The 20,928-nt window shown below is 40.1% G+C and overlaps 1 protein-coding gene across 1 annotated transcript; it reads right to left on the bottom strand.

The window, feature by feature from the left end:
* Nucleotides 1–966: 966 nt before the first annotated feature.
* LOC109917527 (phosphatidylinositol glycan anchor biosynthesis, class P) lies at nucleotides 967–8,323 on the bottom strand. The gene is made up of 5 exons (XM_020517362.2): nucleotides 8,174–8,323; nucleotides 6,489–6,579; nucleotides 5,601–5,673; nucleotides 4,761–4,879; nucleotides 967–1,292 (listed from the first exon to the last, which is right to left on the bottom strand). The coding sequence occupies exons 2-5, from the start codon at nucleotides 6,568–6,570 to the stop codon at nucleotides 1,084–1,086; spliced, it is 483 nt and encodes a 160-aa protein (XP_020372951.1). The 5' UTR covers nucleotides 6,571–6,579; nucleotides 8,174–8,323; the 3' UTR covers nucleotides 967–1,083.
* Between the last annotated feature and the right edge of the window lie 12,605 nt (nucleotides 8,324–20,928).

Genomic DNA, 20,928 nt, shown 5'->3' with positions numbered 1-20,928 from the left:
CTGTTTTTGATCCTTGCAGCATGCAAAATGGATATTTCTCTAGTGCAGCTACTAAATAAACTCAAATTTGGAATGATAGCTGCTCACGTAAGAACAAAAAAAAAAGGATACATACTCATATATGCATGCCTAGATTTCATCAATTACTGGGTTACAGATAAACCAAAAAAATAACAGACGTTTTGTACCTCCAATTATTGGAACCATTACTCGATGGGGTATGATGAGACTATGGTGTAACCAGGCAATGCACTTGAAATTTAAAGTGATTTGTACTGCTCACCATGTTACCTGTCAGGGTCTGCTGGCACCTGCAACAGCTCAAACCTATACTTATCACTTGTCTAATCATAAACCAATGAGCAGGGTCTCAATCTGTCTCCAGGGTGATGTATTGGGCAATGGGAGTTCAGAACAAAGTAGCAAACTTAGAATTCAATTACCTAAAGGAGGCAGGTCTGCATTACTTGACCAATGCCTGATCAATGAGCCTAGTTCATCAACAGAATCTGAAGAGAGAAACCAGTCACTACAGCCCAGGTTCCTTCCCACTCAATTCCAAATAAACTATAGGCTAATCCTGTAATGTGTAGGAAACTTCTTGCTGGACAAGATGTTTCAAATTAACCACTGCAGAAAACACGTAAGCTGCATGGATTTTAGTTAAAATCCAAAAATACGCAGTCATACATGATATCCCTAAGCTTTCAAACCACCAACTGCACCCAAGCATGTAAAATGTGAAATTGTGTGCCTCGATGGTTCAAATGAGAGGATGGGTTTATTTTCAAGTGTCACAAATCCTAATCAATTTTTCTTCTATCCTAGCCCAATGATGCTGTTGCCAATTGGAGACTCCTTACTCCCAGTTAATTCAACACAAATTATAGGCTTAGCCTTGGGTCTTCACAAATTCTATGGCCCAATTTCGTACAGTGTAGAATAAAATGCCTTTGGAAGCAAAAGTATGATTTTCTAGAATTATGAAAATTTTAATTCAAAGAACTATAAATGAGCAAGGAATCAGAATGTATCTGTTGACAGTGTTCTTGAATAAGACGAAGCGTTATAAATACATATTAATTAATGATCAGAAGTGTCACTACAGTTCTCAGTAAATGAATCCATATTCCTAGCAGCACGTGTACGCCATATGTGTGGATGGTCACCAGCTGATTCATGAGATGAGGAAAGGAAGAACATTCGATTCACTTCACTGATGGAAACATCTTGAAGGCCTGGGATTGCTCCTTCAACATACGGTTTGCTCTGTTGGCTTTTTGCATAGTTGTCTGGAAAAAAAAATCAAAGTAAGAACTGCAAAACTAATGAATTCATTATGTTAAGTGATGGATGTAGGGTAATAGATGTATTGGGCAATGACATTAAATGTTTCACACTTTCCAAATTTACAACTGTCCCGTATATATGTTAATGAGTACAGAAACATAGATTCAAATATGTATGTAGTGCAATATCCCTAGCTCTGCACTCATCCCTGAAACATCTGGATAAAGACACCTACGTCGGACTCCTGCTTGTTGACTACATCTCTGCCTTCAACTTCATTATCCTCTCCAGACTGATCTCAAAACTGCGTGACCTTGGTCTTGGCTCTGCTCTCTGCAACTGAATCCTCAGGTTTTTGACCTTTAGGCCGCAATCAATGAAGATAGGTAACTGTACCTCCTCCACAATAACACTCAACACTGGAGACCCAAATGATGCATCCTCAGCCCCATACTGTACTCCCTGTACACCTACGTCTGTGTTGCCAAATTCCGAATGAACGCCATCTACAAGTTCGCTGACAACACCACTATAGTGGGAGAGATATCTAACAATGACAAGTCAAAATACAGAAGAGAGGTAGAGGGCTTGGTGACATGGTACAATGAAAACTGTCTTTCAATGTCAGCAAAACTAAACAACTGATCATCTACTGCAGAAAGAAAAGAGGAGAACACGCCCCCATCTACAATCAACGGAATGGACGTTGAGAGAGTGAAGAGCATCAAATTCCTTGAAGTGACGATAAACGACAACCTGTCCTGGACTTCTCAAGTAAATGTGACAATCAAGAAGGCACACAGCACCTCTTCTTCCACAGGTGGCTCAGGAAATTTGGCATGTCCATAAGGTCCCTCACCAACTTCTACATATGCACCATTGAAAGCATACTGTCCAGGTGCATAATGGCCTGGTATGGCAACTGCTCTGCCCAGGACCGTAAGAACTACAGAAGGTGGTGTGCACAGCCCAGGCCATCATGGAAGCCAATCTTCCATCCACGGACTCTACTTACACAGCTCACTGCCATGGAAAGGTGGCCAACGTTTTCAAAGATCCACTGCATCCTGGTAATGACCTCCTGCAACCTCTTCAGTCAAGCAGAAGATACAAAGCCTGAACACGAACGAACACACACACACACACACACACACGTACAGGAACAGCTGTTGAATGGACTCTAGCCTCAAATAATGCAACCTGCATGCAAGCCTCTAAGTTTTTTTGATCTGTATGTCCTTTTTTGGGTGTGATCTGCCTGTGCCGCTCGTAAACAGAGCTTTTCACTGTATTTCGATACATATGACAATAAAATCTAAAATCAAAGAATCAAAGGCCAAAGTTAGCAGAGATCAGACAAGCTATCATATTGCATCTATTTTTTTCTAGTTTCTCTCCTATTTCCCTTTGTGTGCATTCTGAGCTCATCTTACTCACAAGACTCTCTTCCTGTTCCTCAACCCTATTCCCACTAAACTGCTAAGCACCCAACTTTGCACTTGGTCCCAGTGTTAACTGATATTGTCAATAGTTCTCTTTCTTCAGGTGGTATCCCTCTCTTCAAATTTGAAACATCCCCAATAAAGATAAAATATAGTTCTTTAGGTACAAGGAAGTATGATTAACCAGATGGGTCAGTAACCAAATCTTGACATCACTATCCCTGCAAGATACTGGCTTGTTTCTAACTCCCCTCTTCCTCTCCAAAATCCTTGAATGTGTGGTTGCTTCTCAAGGCCATATCTCATTTTCCTGCAAATCCATGCGTGAATCCCTTCAATGTTTCTATCCCTGTCATATCAAAGTCACAAACAATATCCTACGTTACTACAACAATGGTAATCTTTCCCTCCTCATCTTTCTCAAACTGCCAGCATCCTTGACACAATTGGCAACACCATCTTCCTCAAGTCTCTCTCTACAGTTGTCCAGCTAGGTGGAACTGCTCTCGTCTGGTCCCATATAACTTATGCCAGAGTATCAATTGCAAGGCTTTTCTTCCTACTCCTGCACCATTATTTCTAGTGGCATTCAAGGATTTATTCTTGACCGCTTCATGTTTCTCTTCTACATGCTGCTCCTCAGCACCATCATCCAAAAGCACAACACTAGTTTTCAAGTGCAGAACCAACTCTATCTCAATAGTCTTTACTCCTGACTGTTACTAAATTATCAGGCTTATCGCACATCCAGTACTGGATGAGCAGAAAGTTTCCTTGATTAAATACTGGAAAGATTGGAGTCATCGTTTTCACTTTAGTGGTTGCCAAAACCTTCATTTTGCCTCTAGATTTGACTCGTCCAACATACTTCTGGCTGGTTTTCCACATTCTACCGTCTGTTGCATTTTTAATTTGCATCAAATCCAGTCCACCTACCACCCTTCTGCATTCAAATCCCATCTACTCCAGAGGTGCTCAATAACATTTCTGAACAGATTAATTGAAAAATATCAAGAGCAAATAGGGGCAAGCTGCTTCCACTGGTAGGAGAATCAATATCTAGTCATAGGTATGAAATTACTTGCAAAAGAATCAGCGCGGAGACAATGAGAAATATTTTTGCACAGCAAGTTAGAGTACAGAATATACTGGATGGTAGAAGTCAATTCATAACAACATACGAAATAGGAGCAGGAATAGGCAATTGATCCATTGGGCCTGCTCTGCAATTCAACAAGATCATGAGTGATCAGATTGTGACCTTAGTGCAACTTAGCTGCCTGCTCACTATAACTCACCTGGAGATTACCTCACGATGGGAAACTTCCTCTCTGCATCTATCTTGTCAAGCCCCCTCAGAATATTTCAATTCAACAATAAGCTTTTAAAGAGGTTTGGAAAATAATCAATAAAGATAAAATATAGCTCTTTAGGTACAAGGAAGTACCTAAAGAAAGACTGTCTTTCAAACAGTCATGACACACGTTGAACCAAATGGACTCCTTCTGTGCTGTAAGATTCTGTGAAGTCATCATATGATGGGTGCAACATTTAAGTTATTTCATTAATAGGTGTAAAGGAGATGCTTATTTCAAATGGTTTAAGGTCTAAACTGTCCTAATTCTGCACTATTAGCACAAAAGTGAAAACAGTACATTAGTAAAGAAGGGGGTACCATGAGGCCAGGCTGAGGACTGCAGTGAAGATATTGTACCTTGAACTTCACTTTCCATGCCATATTCTTTTGGCAGTTTTAGTTCACTGCAGCCAAGGACTCGGTGCACGAAACCGAACAGTACTTTCCAACCTTCAAATTACCTGATTCTTGTCAGAAAATCAAGGATTCAACATAAGTTTTCATCAAAATATTTCAGAAAAAAATCAGAACTGGTTGATTTAAAATTAAGTGACTCATTCCTAATAGAAGAAACAAACTAACAAGTTGTTTAATGGTCACACCATTCAAAGACCACTTCCAATACTGGTTTGATTTGCACAGTTATTCCATGTTATGGTGTTTAGACTCACCTGTAACATTATCTACTGAATCCAGTGGAGCTGTGCTCATCATATTAATTCCACAGAGTAACATGTATGCAATCACTATCACAACAAGGATGTAAATGGGCAGGGCCACAGCCCAGTACCTGTAACAAAAAATGTTAGTAACATGTTAAACATTCATGGTGGTGTTACAAATCAACTAAACATGCAGAAAAGTTTTAATCGTTTCTTTAAAAACAAAACCATAAATGCTGGGAAGATAACATGAAGAGTTAACTTTATTACAGATTCTCTTATGATTTTTTTTTCATTTCTACATTTACATTTCTTGATATATTTCCAGAAAGCATACCTCAGGCAAAATAATGACAGAATCTGAGAGATTATAAATTTACTGAGTCACATCAAAAAGTGAAATCATTGGTACATTACAATAAATAAAGGAGATGTCTTGCACTTATAGAATGTTTTTTAGCCCTCATCATGTCCAAATATGCAAAGTTAGTCAATTAATTACCATTGAAGTATTAACTTTGTTTGTACAGAGCAATGTCCCAAACAGCAGTGCATCAAGTCCCCCCCCCACACCAATTAATTCTGTGTAAAAATGCTGGTCAATGGAGGAATGCTAAATGGAGGCAAGACGTTTTTGATATAATGTAAGATATTTCTCTGACAATGTTAAACAGTCTATAATGGATTTCTTTTTAAAAGGAAGCAAACCCTTCTGAAAACATGTCTTTAGTATTATTTGAATCTGGGATCTTTCTGGGAACTGAGACAACTATTGTATAAATGAGATAATGTTTATCACATTAATGTGGAGACTCAATTATAATTAATATAATTTTAACTGATACTTACTTCTGCGGCCAGTAGGTGAGACCCACCGAGTGTAGCCAAGGTTCTGGAACGTAAGCCCATACTAAATACAGAACTGTTAAACAGGAAAACAAATAACAAGAAAAACTATTGCAAAAAAGAGAACAAGTACCATGGTAACAACCAATTTCATCAACCTCCACTGACACACAGGTTTACACCAATTTCATTCTGCCTTGTTAAATGTTTTCAGTATCATTTTAAATGACTACTGGTCTAACCAATATGATTCCAGTTACCACACTAACACTGCTGACTCATAACTTCCCTGGCAATGGCATAGCAAATCATTACAAAGGCTTATCCCCATCCTCACCATGCTGGACATTGTGACGGGTGATAAAATCTTGGTCTTATAAGCAACAACCAAAAAAAAGGCTTGCTCCAACAGATTGCTTTAAAAGATTGAAGATGTGGGTCAGCCAGTGACTGGCTCAGCCTCAGCTGTGAAGTTCCTAATGTCAAATGGCCTTTATTGTTATGAACATTTTTTATTGCAGGGAGAATAACAGGCAAACTCAAAAGCAATAAATGTAACCAACACGGAGTCAAGCCCTTTGGAAAAGAAGAAGGCAAAACTAGCAGAGAAATTGATGAGGAAAAGAATGATATCATCTCTCTCCTGTCCTTAAGATCCCACTGATACTAGACATAGAAGCCACAAGTTTGTCATGTATCATACAAACAGTTCATGCAAACGTCTAATTGTTTCTTCAAGTTTATTTAGGTAGGACCATCTCTCCAGACTTGTATGGTCAACTACAAGCTAATCTTTTACAATAGGGACCAAAATAAAGACTATTCACAGCTAACCACATTTGTAGCACTAAACCAAATGCATGTAAATCTAGCATACTTAATGTTACTTACTGAATGCAAACTTTGAGGCGAGGAACAAGACAAATCCATAAATGGCCCTTTCAGGTAATGGTGAAGGGGAGTTTACCACCATTGCTCATTTCTGAGAAAGAAAAGTTTGTTTTCACTGAGAAATATCCTTTGGAGAGACCCTATAACATCACATGGCTGAACAGCTATAGTGCAAGTAAATTCACACATTACAAAGAGATTCCTCACTTAACAGGGTAGCCACATTCCTGGAAAGTGAGAATTTCAATGAAACATTATGCAAAACAAATTTTCCCATTAAAAATTAATGCATAAACTGGAGTTAGATTCTTTTAGCTATCTGGACACCTTACTAAATATTTATTGCTGGCATTATGTGTATTAATAATACAGAAATATAGCCACTGTCTAATTATGGAATCATAAACACAACCCATTAATAAAACAAAGAACTGGAGATGCTGGAATCTGAAACAAAAACAGAAAAAGCTGGAGAAATTCAGCAGGTCTGGCAGCATCTACAGAGAGAAAAAAAGTTAATGTTTCGAGTCCAATGAAGAAGGGTCGCAGGAGTCAAAATGTTAATTCTGTTTTTCTCTCCACAGCAGCTGCTAGACCTGTTGAGTTTCTCCAGCACTTTGTGTTGTTATATTAAACACTCTTGATTTGTGAACTTACTGCTGCCAGAGAAAACAATGATAGTATAACGTGTTATTGTTTATCTTACAAACTGACTAAAGCCTCTTTATTAACACCCCTCAAAAGCTCACTGCCAGTTTTAAGGTTTATTGCTTCCAATTATAATAGACATTTATATTCAATCCCACCTTTTTAATTCTCATTGTTACAGTCCACATATTTTGCACAATTATTTTCCTTTTATGAGTCACATAAAAGAGCTGCAATTGAAACTCCCTTTTCCATGACCCTCAGCCCCAAATTGTACATGATCATCCCCTTTAATGTTTCATTTTCCAGACTGAACATCCTAAAGGCCACATTGTAATTGAATTTACTTTAGATCACAGAGGCTGACAGTTTCATTTAAACTATCAGACTGGGTTCAAATCAAACTAAAGTCACGGAGGTGCAAACATATTTTGGTGTCCGTGACTTTTTAAAATTTTATTTAAATGTATGCTGGTCAGTTTTCTTTAAAACAAAAACAGAAATTGCTGAAAAAGCTCAGCAGACCTGGCAGCATCTGTGGACAGAAATCAGAGTTAACGTTTCGGGTCAAGGGATCCTCCCTCAGAACCCCAGTTTTTTTTAAAATTGCTCTTTTGTTCTCTGCTACAACGAGGCAAAGGCTGCAGCAAAATTGAATGATATGTTCACCATGGCAAAACGATAGCAAACTCACTTCAGTGGTAGCAAGTCAAAGTTGTTTGCCCACAACCCAATTAGCAAGTAAATAATTTCACTAAAGCCGTGGCTTCGTCTGCCCATGGTCAAAGGGAAATGTTAATAAGTCACATTGACAGCAGGCTGGTTGGACAAGTGCATTGACAACTAGATTCCTCAACACTCGGTGAATCTTCATCAGTAAAGATCAGAACTGCCACCGACTGCACTCCACCCCTGGCCCTTACCCAACAACTTAACAAAATACCAAATACAAGATCCCTTCTTTCAACTGAATACCGTGCCAAGGATCAATCCCAGATGAAGCGTGGCCAATTCCATTTCCCTTCTTTTTCGCTTACCTACAAACACTCCTGACTAGCGGCGCAAAAGACCAGGCGCACGTTTATAATTGCAAGAAACCTCCAGTTTTTAAGAAATAAAATCTCTGCCATCACCATCCGCCCCGCAACAACATGGTGGCACTTCCGGCACACAGCGCATGCGCTGGCATGTCGTCATTGCTCCTCGGAGAGAACATGGGGAAATATGGAGTAATTTAGAAAAGCTGCAGGCATATTGCACTGGGTATCATGCAGCAATATACAAACACTGCAAATATTGCACTGGGTATCATGGAGGAATATATATACACTGTAGATATTGCACGGGGTATTATGGAGGAATATACAAACACTGCAGATATTACACAAAGTACCATGGAGGAATATGTAAACAATGCAGATATTGCACATGGCATCTCCAACACATTGCAATGTAGTGCAATCTACAAAGACTTCAGATATTGGATATTGCAAATCAGACACACTGACTAATGTAGACTCATAAATTGTAGATATTGTGGCATTTATTAATTGTACATATTGAACTCCGGACTGTAATGCAATCATCATAGTGGCTATCTTGTGCATGTATCAGCTGTATAACATTGACTTATTTTCATTTATCCACAGGATATTGGGATTGTTTGTTAGGCCAGCATTCATTACCCATCTTTAAATACCCTGAAAAAGGAGGGACAGAGTTGCCTCCTTGAACTACTGTAGTCCTTGGGTTAGAGGGATTTCCACAGTGCTGTCACGTTTGGAATGCCAGGATTCTGATCCAGCTACAACAAGCAATATATTTCTAGGTTTGGAATGGAATATGATTTGACAAGGAACTTGCAGGTGTTGGTGTTCCCTTGCATCTGCAGCCCTTGATGTCGGAGAGGTCATGAGTTTGGAAGGCTATCTAAGGAGCTTGGGAAAGTTGCTGCAGTGTATCTTGTAGATAATACACACTGTTGCCACTGTATGTCAATGGTGAAAGGTGGTGGATATGGTATCAATCAAGTGGGCTGCTTTGGATGGAGCTACACCCCTTCAGGTAACTGAAGAATATTTCATCAGTCCTGACTAGTGGTTTATTGATAGTGGACAGTGTGTGAATCATTTTAAGTACTGAAAAGATTATGCATGGATCAGCCATGTATAGAGCACTCTGTGAAGTAGGGCAAAGTGTATAGGAGCATGATATTGTTGTCATGATATTAGCATACAACACCAATAACAATATATCGGTATTTACTTTCATTAAAATTCTCGACATCTGTGACACTGGCATTCTCTGTGACACCAGAGTGATTCCTGAAATGGCAGGACTGACATTTGAAGAGAAACTGGATCAGTTAGGACAATATTTACTTAAATTTAGAAGAATGAGGGGACACTTCATAGAAATGTATAAAATTCTAACAGGACCAGACAGGGTAAATGCAGCAAGTATGATCCCAGTGACCAGGCGGTCCAGAACCAGGATTCACTGTCCTAGGATGCATGGTCGGACGGTTAGTACGGAGGAGAGGAGAAATTTCTTCACCCAGAGAGTGGTGAGCCTGTGGCAGAAAGCTGTTGAGGCCAAAACAGTGAATGTTTTCAAGAAGGAGATAAATGTAGTTCTTAGAGCTAAAAGGATCAAGGATATGGGAAGAAAGTGGGATCAGGGTATTAGGTTAGATAATCAGCTATGATCATATTGAATGGTGGAGCAGGTTTAAACAGTCAAATGGCTTACTCCCACTCCTAGTTTCTATGTTTCTATGTATCTCCAGCTCAGAGGTACACCCCACAGAGGCACAGGCAGAAGTGTACTTTTCACCATTCCCCAACACGACGTCAGCAACCAATGGAAATGCCACAAATGAACATTATCAATCTTTTGATATCCTTTGTGAAACTGCATTTGTGCTCATCATTTTGTTGTGACCAGAAGAACAATAAATGCCTAAAATATATAGTTTGCTCTCCTGTTATCATCTTCCTCGCTTCAATCCCAAACCTGTGATAGTTGCTGATCACATGTAGTTTTGCCTTCAGCACTCATAAACCAGTGGAATAAATCAAACAAGGTTTCCACTCCAGTGATCCTGGCAGGCATAAATATCAGAAGATCTATACATATTCATGTATGATGCATATGATGGTTGAATAATCTGCTCACACTTATAGCCTGCACTTGCAGATGAAGAATATTCACATGTTTAAGCAATTAATGAATCTAAAGGAAGAGCCGATTAATTAGAAAAGGAAGCATTAGGAGGGGGTGCTTGAATTGGCAAATGTATATTATTTCAACTTAAAGAAGGGCTTAAGTATGAACATTCCCACTTTCCCCAGCTACCACTAACATCTGTATTCATATTTCTACACTGACTATTGCAAGTGAATGTCTGTTATTGCTGCAATTACTCAGCACTTTTTAAGGAATTTTGGTCCATTACAGGAGAAGTAATCAATAATAGAGTCTGTGCTGTGTAAACAGAAAGTGTTAAATACTTTCAACCCAGCCAGTGAAGATCTGTCCACTAGTCACCCTCGTCTAAGTACACAAAAACCTAATAGCGTATCTGATTCCCCTGCAGTGCTCCATTACTGAGGCACAAAATGTGATGACACATGTTGCACTGATCTGTGATAAGCAGGAGGTCTGAGATCAACAACAAAACTAAAGTCAGCAAAAGTTCATCATTGCAGTTGACCCTTGTATGCCCTGCAGACCGTCCAGGTCAATGGAATGTCAGAGGATCACCGACTGGTCAGTGCAACAAACAGAGATAGCGGAGGTCCCAGCAAGGAAAAGGCTCTCTGGATTCTTCTGCTTTAATAACAACGATGCTAAGCAGCAATGATGAGTGCAGGACTGAAAAGTCAGCTGACCTGCTAATTTAACAGTCAATCATGGCCCTACACAAACTAATTCAAATTCCACCCTTTCAACACGTTGGAAATTGAGGAGTATGTTTTCTTTATAGTTGCCTTTCAAACCAGATCAGGCATGGCACCAATAAATGAGCTACTGTACTCAGTGAAGAGATTTCACATGTTTGGAGGCATTTTCAGCAAAATACTTGGCTATAATAATTACAGAGGTGGAAATTAGAAAGCATTCTACCACCCCAAGTTAAAATGAACAATTGGTTCCATTCAAATAGTACATTGAAAATTCTTACTAATCCCACATAATAACAGAAGTGGCTGTATATTGAGAGAGGTCAGTACAATACTCAGGATACTGGAGGTCCTTTCTGCATGACTGATCCAAGGTAGTAGTTGCAGATTGAATGCTTAGCTTGGGTGAACATCAGAACAGCACTAAATATACTGAATGACAGAGAAGAGACCCAAATGGTGTGCAGGTGTACTTAGGACAAGTTGCAGAGATCTTCTCCAGCGTTCTTAGGGTTTTTTATTTGGCAGTGCACACTTGATGGGCCAAAGGGCCTCTTCTATACTGTGTAACTCTATGACACTGCTGTTGGGAGCCCGGAGAACACCGGCTCCAGTTATCAGCTTATACAGAGAGAAGAGTCAATTCTCATAAACTCACAAATTACTTGACCAATATATTAAACAAGGGACATGTTGCTTAAATGTATTCATTAACAGGATGAGGGTATCGCTGGCTAGGCAGCATTTATTGCCCATCCCTAATTAACTAGACGGCAGTTCAGAGTCAACCACATTGCTATGGGTCTGGAGTCACATGTAGGCCAGACCGGGTAAGAATGGTAGTTTCCTTCCCTAAAGGTCATTAGTGAACCAGATGGGTTTTTCCAACAATCAGCAATGGATTCATGGTCATCATTAGATTATTAGTTCCAGATATTTTTACTGAATTCAAATTCCACCATCTGCTGTGGTGGGATTCAAATCCAGGTCCCCAGAACATTATCTGGGTCTCTAGACTAACAGACCAGCGATAATACCACTAGGCCATTGCCTCTCCCTGAAATGTTTTTAATCACAAAATTAGAACTTATACATTTTCCCAAAAACTGAACTAGGACGTACTTATACACCCACAAGAGTCCTCTGACACTCCACAAGTAGTCACAGAATATAAAAGCTAATACCCAATCAGGATAGCAGCTGCTGTTGCTGATGAGGGCTGAACTGGCCCAGCGCTGCACTTGGTGTCATCACCATGTCCTTGATATAGGGTCTGCTTCTGCGATGGTTGGTCTCTGGAGTTTTCGCTGGCTGCGTGCCCCAAGGGTCTTCTTTTTATGCTTTCTCTATCTCTCTCACGTCATGCTGTCTTCTTCCCGTGGGCTTAAGCTAATTCACGTATCACGTGCCTTTACCTTATTGGTCCTGGCCCAGAGACTTAGGTAGCATTACCTCATTGTTTCTCGTCCAAATAAGGCTTTTGCAATGCCTCATCTTTCTTACTTTTTGCAGAACTTAGTTAATTCAAACCAGTTTAAATCGGCTCAAACTAGCACCTGACACAGGTCATTTTTATTTCACAAGCTGCTCCTTTCTTCGTGTCAGCACCTTGGCATTCACAACCTCTTGTTAACAATATTGGCAGCTGGTCACCCTCTCTCTCTCTCTCTCTCCCACTGTCTCTCTTTATCTCTCTGCAGCCTCTGGCTAACATCTCCCCAGGCAGTGATGCCAGCAGCTTGTACCTCTCTCTCTATCTCTCTGCAGTTTCTGGATAACAGAACTATCATAAATATCGATTTCCAGCCAATTACTTTCCCACCACTTGATATCAAGAAATGGCTGGGAGCACTGGATACTGCAAAGGCTATGGGCCCTAACACCATGCTGGCTATACTGACTTGTAGTACTGATCTGCCACACCCCTAGCCAAGCTGTCCAGTACAGCAACACTGGCATCAACCCGACAATGTAGAAAACTGTCCAGGTATGTCCTCTACACAAAAATCAGAATAAATCTCAGAGGGCCAATTACCACAATCTGTTCTAATCCACTCATGATCATTAACAAAGCGATGGAAGGTATCATCAACAGTGTATCAAGCAGCACCTTGATCATTGATTGGGTTCTGCTAGGGCCACTCCGCTCCTGACCTCATTACAACCTTAGTTCAAATAAGGACCAAAGAGTTGAATTGCCGAGGTGACGGTGACATCAAAGCTAGAATTATACAAGTGTGGAATCCAGGGACCCTCACAAAACTGGATTCAATGGGAATCAGAGGAATCTCCACTGGGAGTCATATCTGGCATATCTGTTCAGCACCACTTGTGACTTCTCAGATACTGAACAGTCTATGCCCAAATGCAGTAAGGCATGGACAATATCCAGATTTTGGCTGACAAGTGGCAAGTAACATTCGTTGGACACAAGTACCAGGCAGTGACCATCTCCAACAAGAGAGAACCTAATTATTGCCCTTTGACCCTCAATAGCATCACCATTACTGGATCCTCTATTAGCAACATGCTGGGGGTTACCATCAACCAGAAACTGAACTGGATTAGCCATGTAAATACTGAGCAGGCCAAAGGCTAGGAATCTTGTAGCAAGTAACCTCCCACCTGACTCATCAAAGCCTATCCGCTATCTACAAGGCACAAGTTAGGAGCGTGATGGAATACTCCATAGTTGTCTGGATGGGTGCAGATCCAATAACATTCAGGCTGCTTGACACCATCCACGAAAAAGCAACCCACTTATTTGTCACCACATCCTCAAACATTTAATCTCACCTGCATTGATGCTCAGTAACGGCAGTGTGTACCATCTACAAACAGCACTGCAGAAATTCACCAAGGCTTCTTAGACAGCACCTTCCAATCCCACGACCACTTCCATCTAAAAGGACAAGTGCAGCAAATACATGGGAACACAACTACCTGCAAGTTCTCCTCCAAATTACTCACCACCCTGACTTCAAAGAATCACAGAAGTGTCACTTCTACACAGAAGTGCAGAAGGAGGCCATTCAAATGAGCATCATTACTTACTGCAATCTCCTGCTTTTTCCCCATCCCCTTGCACATTATTTCTAACTTTATAATCATTCAATGCTTCAATTGATACTACCTCCACCACACTTCCAGGCAGTACATTCCAAACTCTAACAATTCATTTTTTAATTTTTTTCCCCACTTCGCATTTGCTTCTTTTGAAGATCTCTTTAATCTGTGGCCTCTGGTTCTTGATCCTTTTATGATTGGAAATGCATCAGCTTTCCTTCACTATCTCTGGGTCAAAATTCTGGAACTCCATGCCTAAAATCACTGTGGGTGTACCAACACCTCACAATCTGCAGTGACTCAAGACAGTAGCTCATAACCATCTTCTCAAGGATAACTAGGGATGAACAATAAATGTTGGCCCAGCCAGTGACAAACTTATTCCATGAATGAATTGCAAAAATGTTCCCTTCCAATCTCATCAAATACAAGCCTGAATTTATCTGAATATTCTGATCAATTATGACAACTTTGTTTTTATATTTTCAGGATATGAGTAATGCTGTAACTTGCATGTAATATCATTCAATAGCAGTTTTGCGAACAAGCTGGACTTTCTACTACAACTGGGAGGCTTGCTCAGTTAGAAAGTGTACTGAGAGTCAAATAGGTATTGAAAGCAGGAGATTCATAGGGTTTAAAACAAAGAGGACTTCAGTTGGATTTTTGCAATAGTGATCATACTTTCTCATGCCAGTCAACAAGCCGCCAAATTTATAAAACTCAGCCCTCTGAATTATTCATACAGTGACATAACTACCATTGGCATATATCTTTCCAATGCAAAAAAACGCACCATGATTCATCTGCGTGCACACAGCTGTGCCTGTGATGTCAGACAGCATAATATTAAACTAGCTGTAAGATGCAGCAAAACAAAGCAACAATAATAATTAGTCATTGTGAACTGGATACTTGTTTCCTGCTTGGAATAAATTTCAAGGCAGCAGACACAGTCGGCTTTGTTACATTGACTCAGGTGCAGCTCTCTCACCTTTTGTGTTTGTGGACTGCAATGCTCCACCTAGTGGTGGCGTTGCCCATAAACACAGCCAACTACCATATCATAACATATAGCAAAAATTATTAATTTTTTCCACTAAAAACAGTTCTGGTTTTATGATTCATGGTATTATCCGAATCTCTTGATTTCCTTTTCTTTCATCTTCTAAATGCTATTTGCACTAATATAGCACCTTTCACATGATAGCAAAGTCCTTCACTCAATTAATTATTTAGACACTGCAGTTATACTGTAACTTTGACACAAACAGAAACCATTCTGTTCTGTTCCACAAACAGCAGCAAATTTAATTTGGTTTTCTTTCTGACACTAGTCATGAAGGAAATGTCGCTTTGTCAGTGAAAGTAAATAAAGTCACTATAGTCCCAGAGGACCAGAGGACTGTAGGACTGCTGTCTCATTAGAAAGAGATGCCTGGTGATGAATTAAACCTCAGGCAAGGGGTGGGTTTGAGAAAACAGGTCCTTCATTCCCTCAGCTGTGGGAACTGAACCTGTGTTATTGGTGTCACTCTGCATTGTAAATCAGCTGTCCAGCCAATTGAGTTTACTGACCCCCATTGTCTCATGCACTTGCATAGTACCCTGCTTTTTGTTTTGTTGGTCTTTGTTTTAAAGGGAATGGAGTATAAAAAGTTAGAAGTATTGCTAAAACTATAAAAGGCATTAGTCAGATCACAGCCATGAATGCTCTGAACAGTTTGGGGCCTCTTATCTATGAAAAGATACACTGCTATTGAAGGCAGTTCACTAGCTTAATTTTTGCTGCGGATGGTTTTTATTCTCAGGAGAGGTTGAGTAGGTTGGACCTGAACTCATTAAAATGTAGAAGGATGGGAGGCAAGCTTATTGAAATGTATAAGATTCTTAGAAGATTTTTCAGTGTAGGTGTGGAGAGGTTGTTTCTCTTTGTGGGAGAGTTTAGGACCAGAGGGTATAATCTCAGAGTAAAGGGTCACTTAATCAAGACAGAGATGAGGAGTGAGTAGTGAATCTAGGGAATTCTTTACCACAGAGGTCTATCAAGGCTGGATTGATAAGTCCATTCAAGGCCGAGACAGATTTTTAGTTAGTAAGGGTATCGAGAGTTATGAGGATAAGGCAGGAAAGTAGTGTTGAGGATTATTAGATCAGCCATGATTTCATTGAATGGCAGAGTAGACTCGACAGGCCAATGGCCTATTTCTGCTCCTAGCCTTGAATAATTGATGTGCCCTGCGTAGGATAGCACTTCTGAAAATGCAGTATTCATTAAATGCTGAAACTTTAACCCAGATTGTGAGCTAAAATCACGATGCATTGGTGCCTTTATATTTTTTATTATGTTATTTGCACTGTACAAATACAGCTGTTGTTGTGTGGTTCAAAATAATAAACCTTCGAGTAGAGGCTAGAGGATTACACACTGAACCAACCTCACATTACCTGCTGCTTTGTACTGTCTCTTGGCACTCAGGCACTGGCAACACTCCAGAACTTCAACCAATTCATGACCTTGGATATTGAGCATTAATAGGCTATTTAGTTATGGGGTCGTCACATCTCAATTGAGTATATATTGTCACATTGATTAAACAAAAAACTATTGATTTTTAATTCCATCATCCAATTTCATACCTGGGACTTTGATGGACTGAAATGTTTGTTTTAAAAAGGATCAAAAGCACAGACTTCAAATACCTACAGGCATTACCTGACTACTCAAGTGTCCAAGTTTCATCATGGGTTAGACAACAGACAGCCAAACTGAAATTAATATTTCATCCAAAGGCAACAAAACCAGCTAGCAAGCCTGTCTGAGGAGGTACAAAAGACCCTCATTCACATTTTGGACCTTGTCTACATTAATTAACAAATGGAATATAAACCTTTTTAAGGAGCTACTTTCGCCAGAGCAGACAGATGAATAGAATAGAATAGAATATCCTTTATTGTCACATGCACTCCATTGAAGAAGCACAGTGAAAAGCTTTTACAATATCTGCCTCTTATGGCACCATCTTAAGTACAAGTACCTAGGTACAAATCTTGGATACAAAAGAGGAATAAAAAGTAATTACTTTACTTACAGAGATTAAAAAATAAGCTAGAAATAAGACATTGTTAAAGGATTGACATTACAGTCAGGTAAAAAATTTCAGATAATCATAGCAGCTCAGAGCAGGCTGACCACTCGCACCAGACCCCAGTCCAACAACCATTCCCACTCTGCTCCAAGCCTCTAGTCTGCTCCGTACTAGCACTCAGCTGCTCCAAGGTAAGTCCCAGGACTGCCTCTCCCATGCCAGTCGCTGCCCGGGACCCACTGCCCTTGTGCTGCTCTGGGACTCGCTGCCCGCACCTGCCACTGCTCCTGGATTCACCTCCGGGGCTAAGGGGAGAGAAAAAGGAAAGAAAGAGGACAAAAAGAAAAAGAGAGAAAAAGAACAGGCCGAGCAAAGGAACTCTGGCAGGAGCATCTTATTCTGCTGCCATCTTGCTGAATGAAGACTAAGAATGAAGCACTGAACACAAGTTGAAACATTTTGCTGTGTCTCTCAAGAAGAAAGAAACAGCCAGTGAGCATATTGATTAAAGAAGAACAACAGAACACCCAAAACTCAAGAGATAACAGCAATATTCACTATTGCTAATGATCCTAGACACCAACTAAATGAACATGGTTTCAGGTTAAAACATATTCCCAAGGACACCCTAAGGTCTTTTTTTTTATCTCCTTTGTACTGGTCACTAGCCCCCTTTAAGTCCAATTTATGACTTTTCTGGTTTGAATAGCTGTGAGAATTTTAAAATTTGAAGCATTGACAGATTGGAGAGGTGAGGCCAGGATTATTAATCCAGAACTTCAGGCTAATATTCTGGGGAATACAGCAGATGGTGAAATTTGCATACATATAATTTTTAAAAATCTGGAATTAAAAAGCTGGCCAAATGGCAATCATGTAATAGTCAATCGTCTTAAAAATACATCTGGTTTATTAATATCTGTTAGAGAAGGAAATCTGCCATCTCTACTCAGATGGACCTATGTGTGACTCCAGAGCCACAGCAATATAGTTGACTTTTAACTTCCCTTGGGGAAACTAGGGATGAGCAATTAGGGATAAGCGATACCCACATCCCATTAACAAATGAAAACAAATGCAAGTCAGTGAGCATGGGAGTGAAGGGGGTAACATGATCTGGTGTGCAACATGTGTACTAGAGTTTTTGAATGTGTTTAGTTTATGTAAGATGGGAACTGGGAGGTCAGCCAGGAGATATTGAAAGAGACAGGGCTTAGATGTAACAGTAATGCAGACCTTTTAACAGCTGATGATCTAAGAGTGGATGGAGACTGGCAAGGTTATTGGCAGCAAGTAATCTTGGTGATGGAGTGGATATATGGTTGGAAACTCATCTCAAGGTCAAATAAGATATGAAGGTTGCAAATGGTTTGGTTCCACTGTTGTGGTTGGTTGGCTCGCCAAACTGGTTCGTTGCTTCGCGGACGTTTCATTACCCTGCTGGGTAACATCATCAGTGCAGCCTCTGACGAAGCGCTGTTGTATTTTCCCGCCTGTCATTTAAACTCTGGTGTCCAATGAGCTGGATTACCTCCCTTCTGGTTTTCCTTCACAATGGAGTGTATACAGGGTCTAGCTCAATGTGTTTATTGATGGCCTCCTTAGTGGAGTATCAGGCTTCTAGGAATTCCCGTGCTTGTCTCTGCTTTGCCTGTCCCAGGATCCTGGAGTTGTCCCAATCGAATTAGTGGTTTTCCTTATCCATGTGGATGGAGATGAGTGAGTATTGGTCGTGTCTTTTAATTGCCAGTTGATGTTTGTGGCTGCATGAAATGTCTGTGGAACAATGAACCAGCTTGGCGAGACAACCAACCACAACATCCACAACCCGAGCTACAAATCTACTGTAAAACCTTAGGTTTAGTTCCCCCTCAGACAGTGACTAGCAATAAGGGTGGAGCGATGACTAGGGAAGTGTTTGTGACAGGGATGGAAATATTTAGCTAGTGGAAATTCCCAATCATCCAAGATCAGATATTGAACAAGCAGATTCCTATTTAGAGACAGGGAGGAGTCAAGAGAGAAGGGAAGAAAGGTAAGATCTTTCTAGGCAGATGAGTTAAAATGGATATATTTATTTTCAAATGAATATCTCTAATTAGATAAGATCCCATGTTGTTGGAGGTAGCATATTGGTATGGATAGATAGTTAGCTAACAGGCAGGAAACAGCAAGTGGGGATGAGGGGCTCTTTTTCAGGTGGGCAATCTATGACCAGTGGTGTTCCACAGGGATCAGTGCTGGGACTACAACATTATATATTAATGACTTGGAGGAAGAAAGTGAATGTACTGTAACCAAATTCACAGATGACACAAAAATAGATGGAAAGGCACATTTTGAGCAGTATACATCAGCTTACAGAGGGATATTGATAGATTAAGTAAGTAGGCAAAATGTTGGCAAAGGGAGTACAATATGGGAAAATATGTTCATTTTGGAAGGAAGAACAAAAGAACAGAGTATCATTTAGATGGAGAAAAGCTGCAACACAATGGGACTTGGGGATACTTATGCATAAACCACAGAAAGCTAGCTCATAGGTGCAGCACGTAATTAGGAAGGCAAATGGAATGTTGGTCCTTATTTCAAGGGAATTGGAGAATTGGAGTAGGGAAGTCTTTCTGCATATGCACAAGATGCTTGTGAGACCACATCTGGAATACAGTGAACAGTTTTGATCCCCTTATTTAGGGAAATATATCATTTCATTGGAGGAAGTTAAGAGAAGGTTCATTAGGATGATCCCTGGTGTGGAGGGATTGTCTTATGAGCAAAGGCCAATCAGGTTGGGATTCTACTCATTTGAGTTTAGAAGAATGAGAGGTGATCTCATTGAACCATAGAGGATTTTTAAGGGGCTTGACAGGGTAAATGCTGAGAGAATGTTTTGCCTCAAATGGAGAGTCTAGGACCAGAGGGCAAGAAAGGAGTGCCAATGTAAGACTGAGACATGGAGGAATTTCTTACCTCAGAGGGTTGAGAATCTTTGGAACTCCTTACCATAGAGTACTGTGGGGGCAGAGTCCTTGTGTATATCTAGGACTGAGATAAATAGATTCTTGATCAGTCGGGGAATCAAGAGTTAAGGGTAAAGGGCAGGAAAGTGGATGGAAGGAATGTCAGATCAGCCACAATCCTATTGAATCTTTCTATTTCTTATGGTCTTATGGTCTTTTTGATCTCATCAAATTTTATAAAGAATAATACAGACAGTTACTTGGTGTCTTGGATGATCACTAATAGTTAGTGTTGTTGTTATCTTTTGAGTTACAGAGTTATAGAGTCATACAGTGTTCTGATGTTTCTTTTTAAGCACATGGCAAATCTGCAAGTTCACATGTTGCTACTAAACACTTACTAAACATAAGTTTAAGCCCTTATTCTGTCGCTTACAATGTTACACTGTCTTGATTTATTGTTTGACATGGCATTTCAAGAGCAATATCAAATTCCAATCTAGAAGATAGGAATGAGTAGAGGTGAAATAAAGCTACTGTATGTGATTGCTATCCGTCCACAATTTCTACAGTCAACCTCCATGTAAGAGATAAGCACCGGGACTATAACACGAGTTCCCTAGTTTCTTTACTGGCACTGGAAGTCATCAAAAACTTCACGTTGAAGAAATAAAAACAGAGTGCAAGAGATTAACTTACTCATATATAGCATGGTATTTGGCTGAGAAACAGCCCAAGTTTTCTTGGAAAATGAAACCCATCGGCAATTTGT

Source organism: Rhincodon typus, chromosome 11 (assembly GCF_021869965.1).
Source record: "Rhincodon typus isolate 14 chromosome 11, sRhiTyp1.1, whole genome shotgun sequence".
NCBI lineage: Eukaryota > Metazoa > Chordata > Chondrichthyes > Orectolobiformes > Rhincodontidae > Rhincodon > Rhincodon typus.
This window is presented reverse-complemented; position numbering and strand designations above follow the sequence as displayed.

Excerpts from the sequence above, each read along its gene's own strand:
- LOC109917527 (XM_020517362.2), bottom strand. The coding sequence starts at position 6,570 with ATGGTGGTAAACTCCCCTTCACCATTACCTGAAAGGGCCATTTATGGA. Across the intron at positions 5,674-6,488 it reads CGCCTCAAAGTTTGCATTCA|TTCTGTATTTAGTATGGGCT; the intron begins GTAAGTAACATT and ends CCTGTTTAACAG. Across the intron at positions 1,293-4,760 it reads TTCAGTAGATAATGTTACAG|ACAACTATGCAAAAAGCCAA; the intron begins GTGAGTCTAAAC and ends TTTTTTTTCCAG.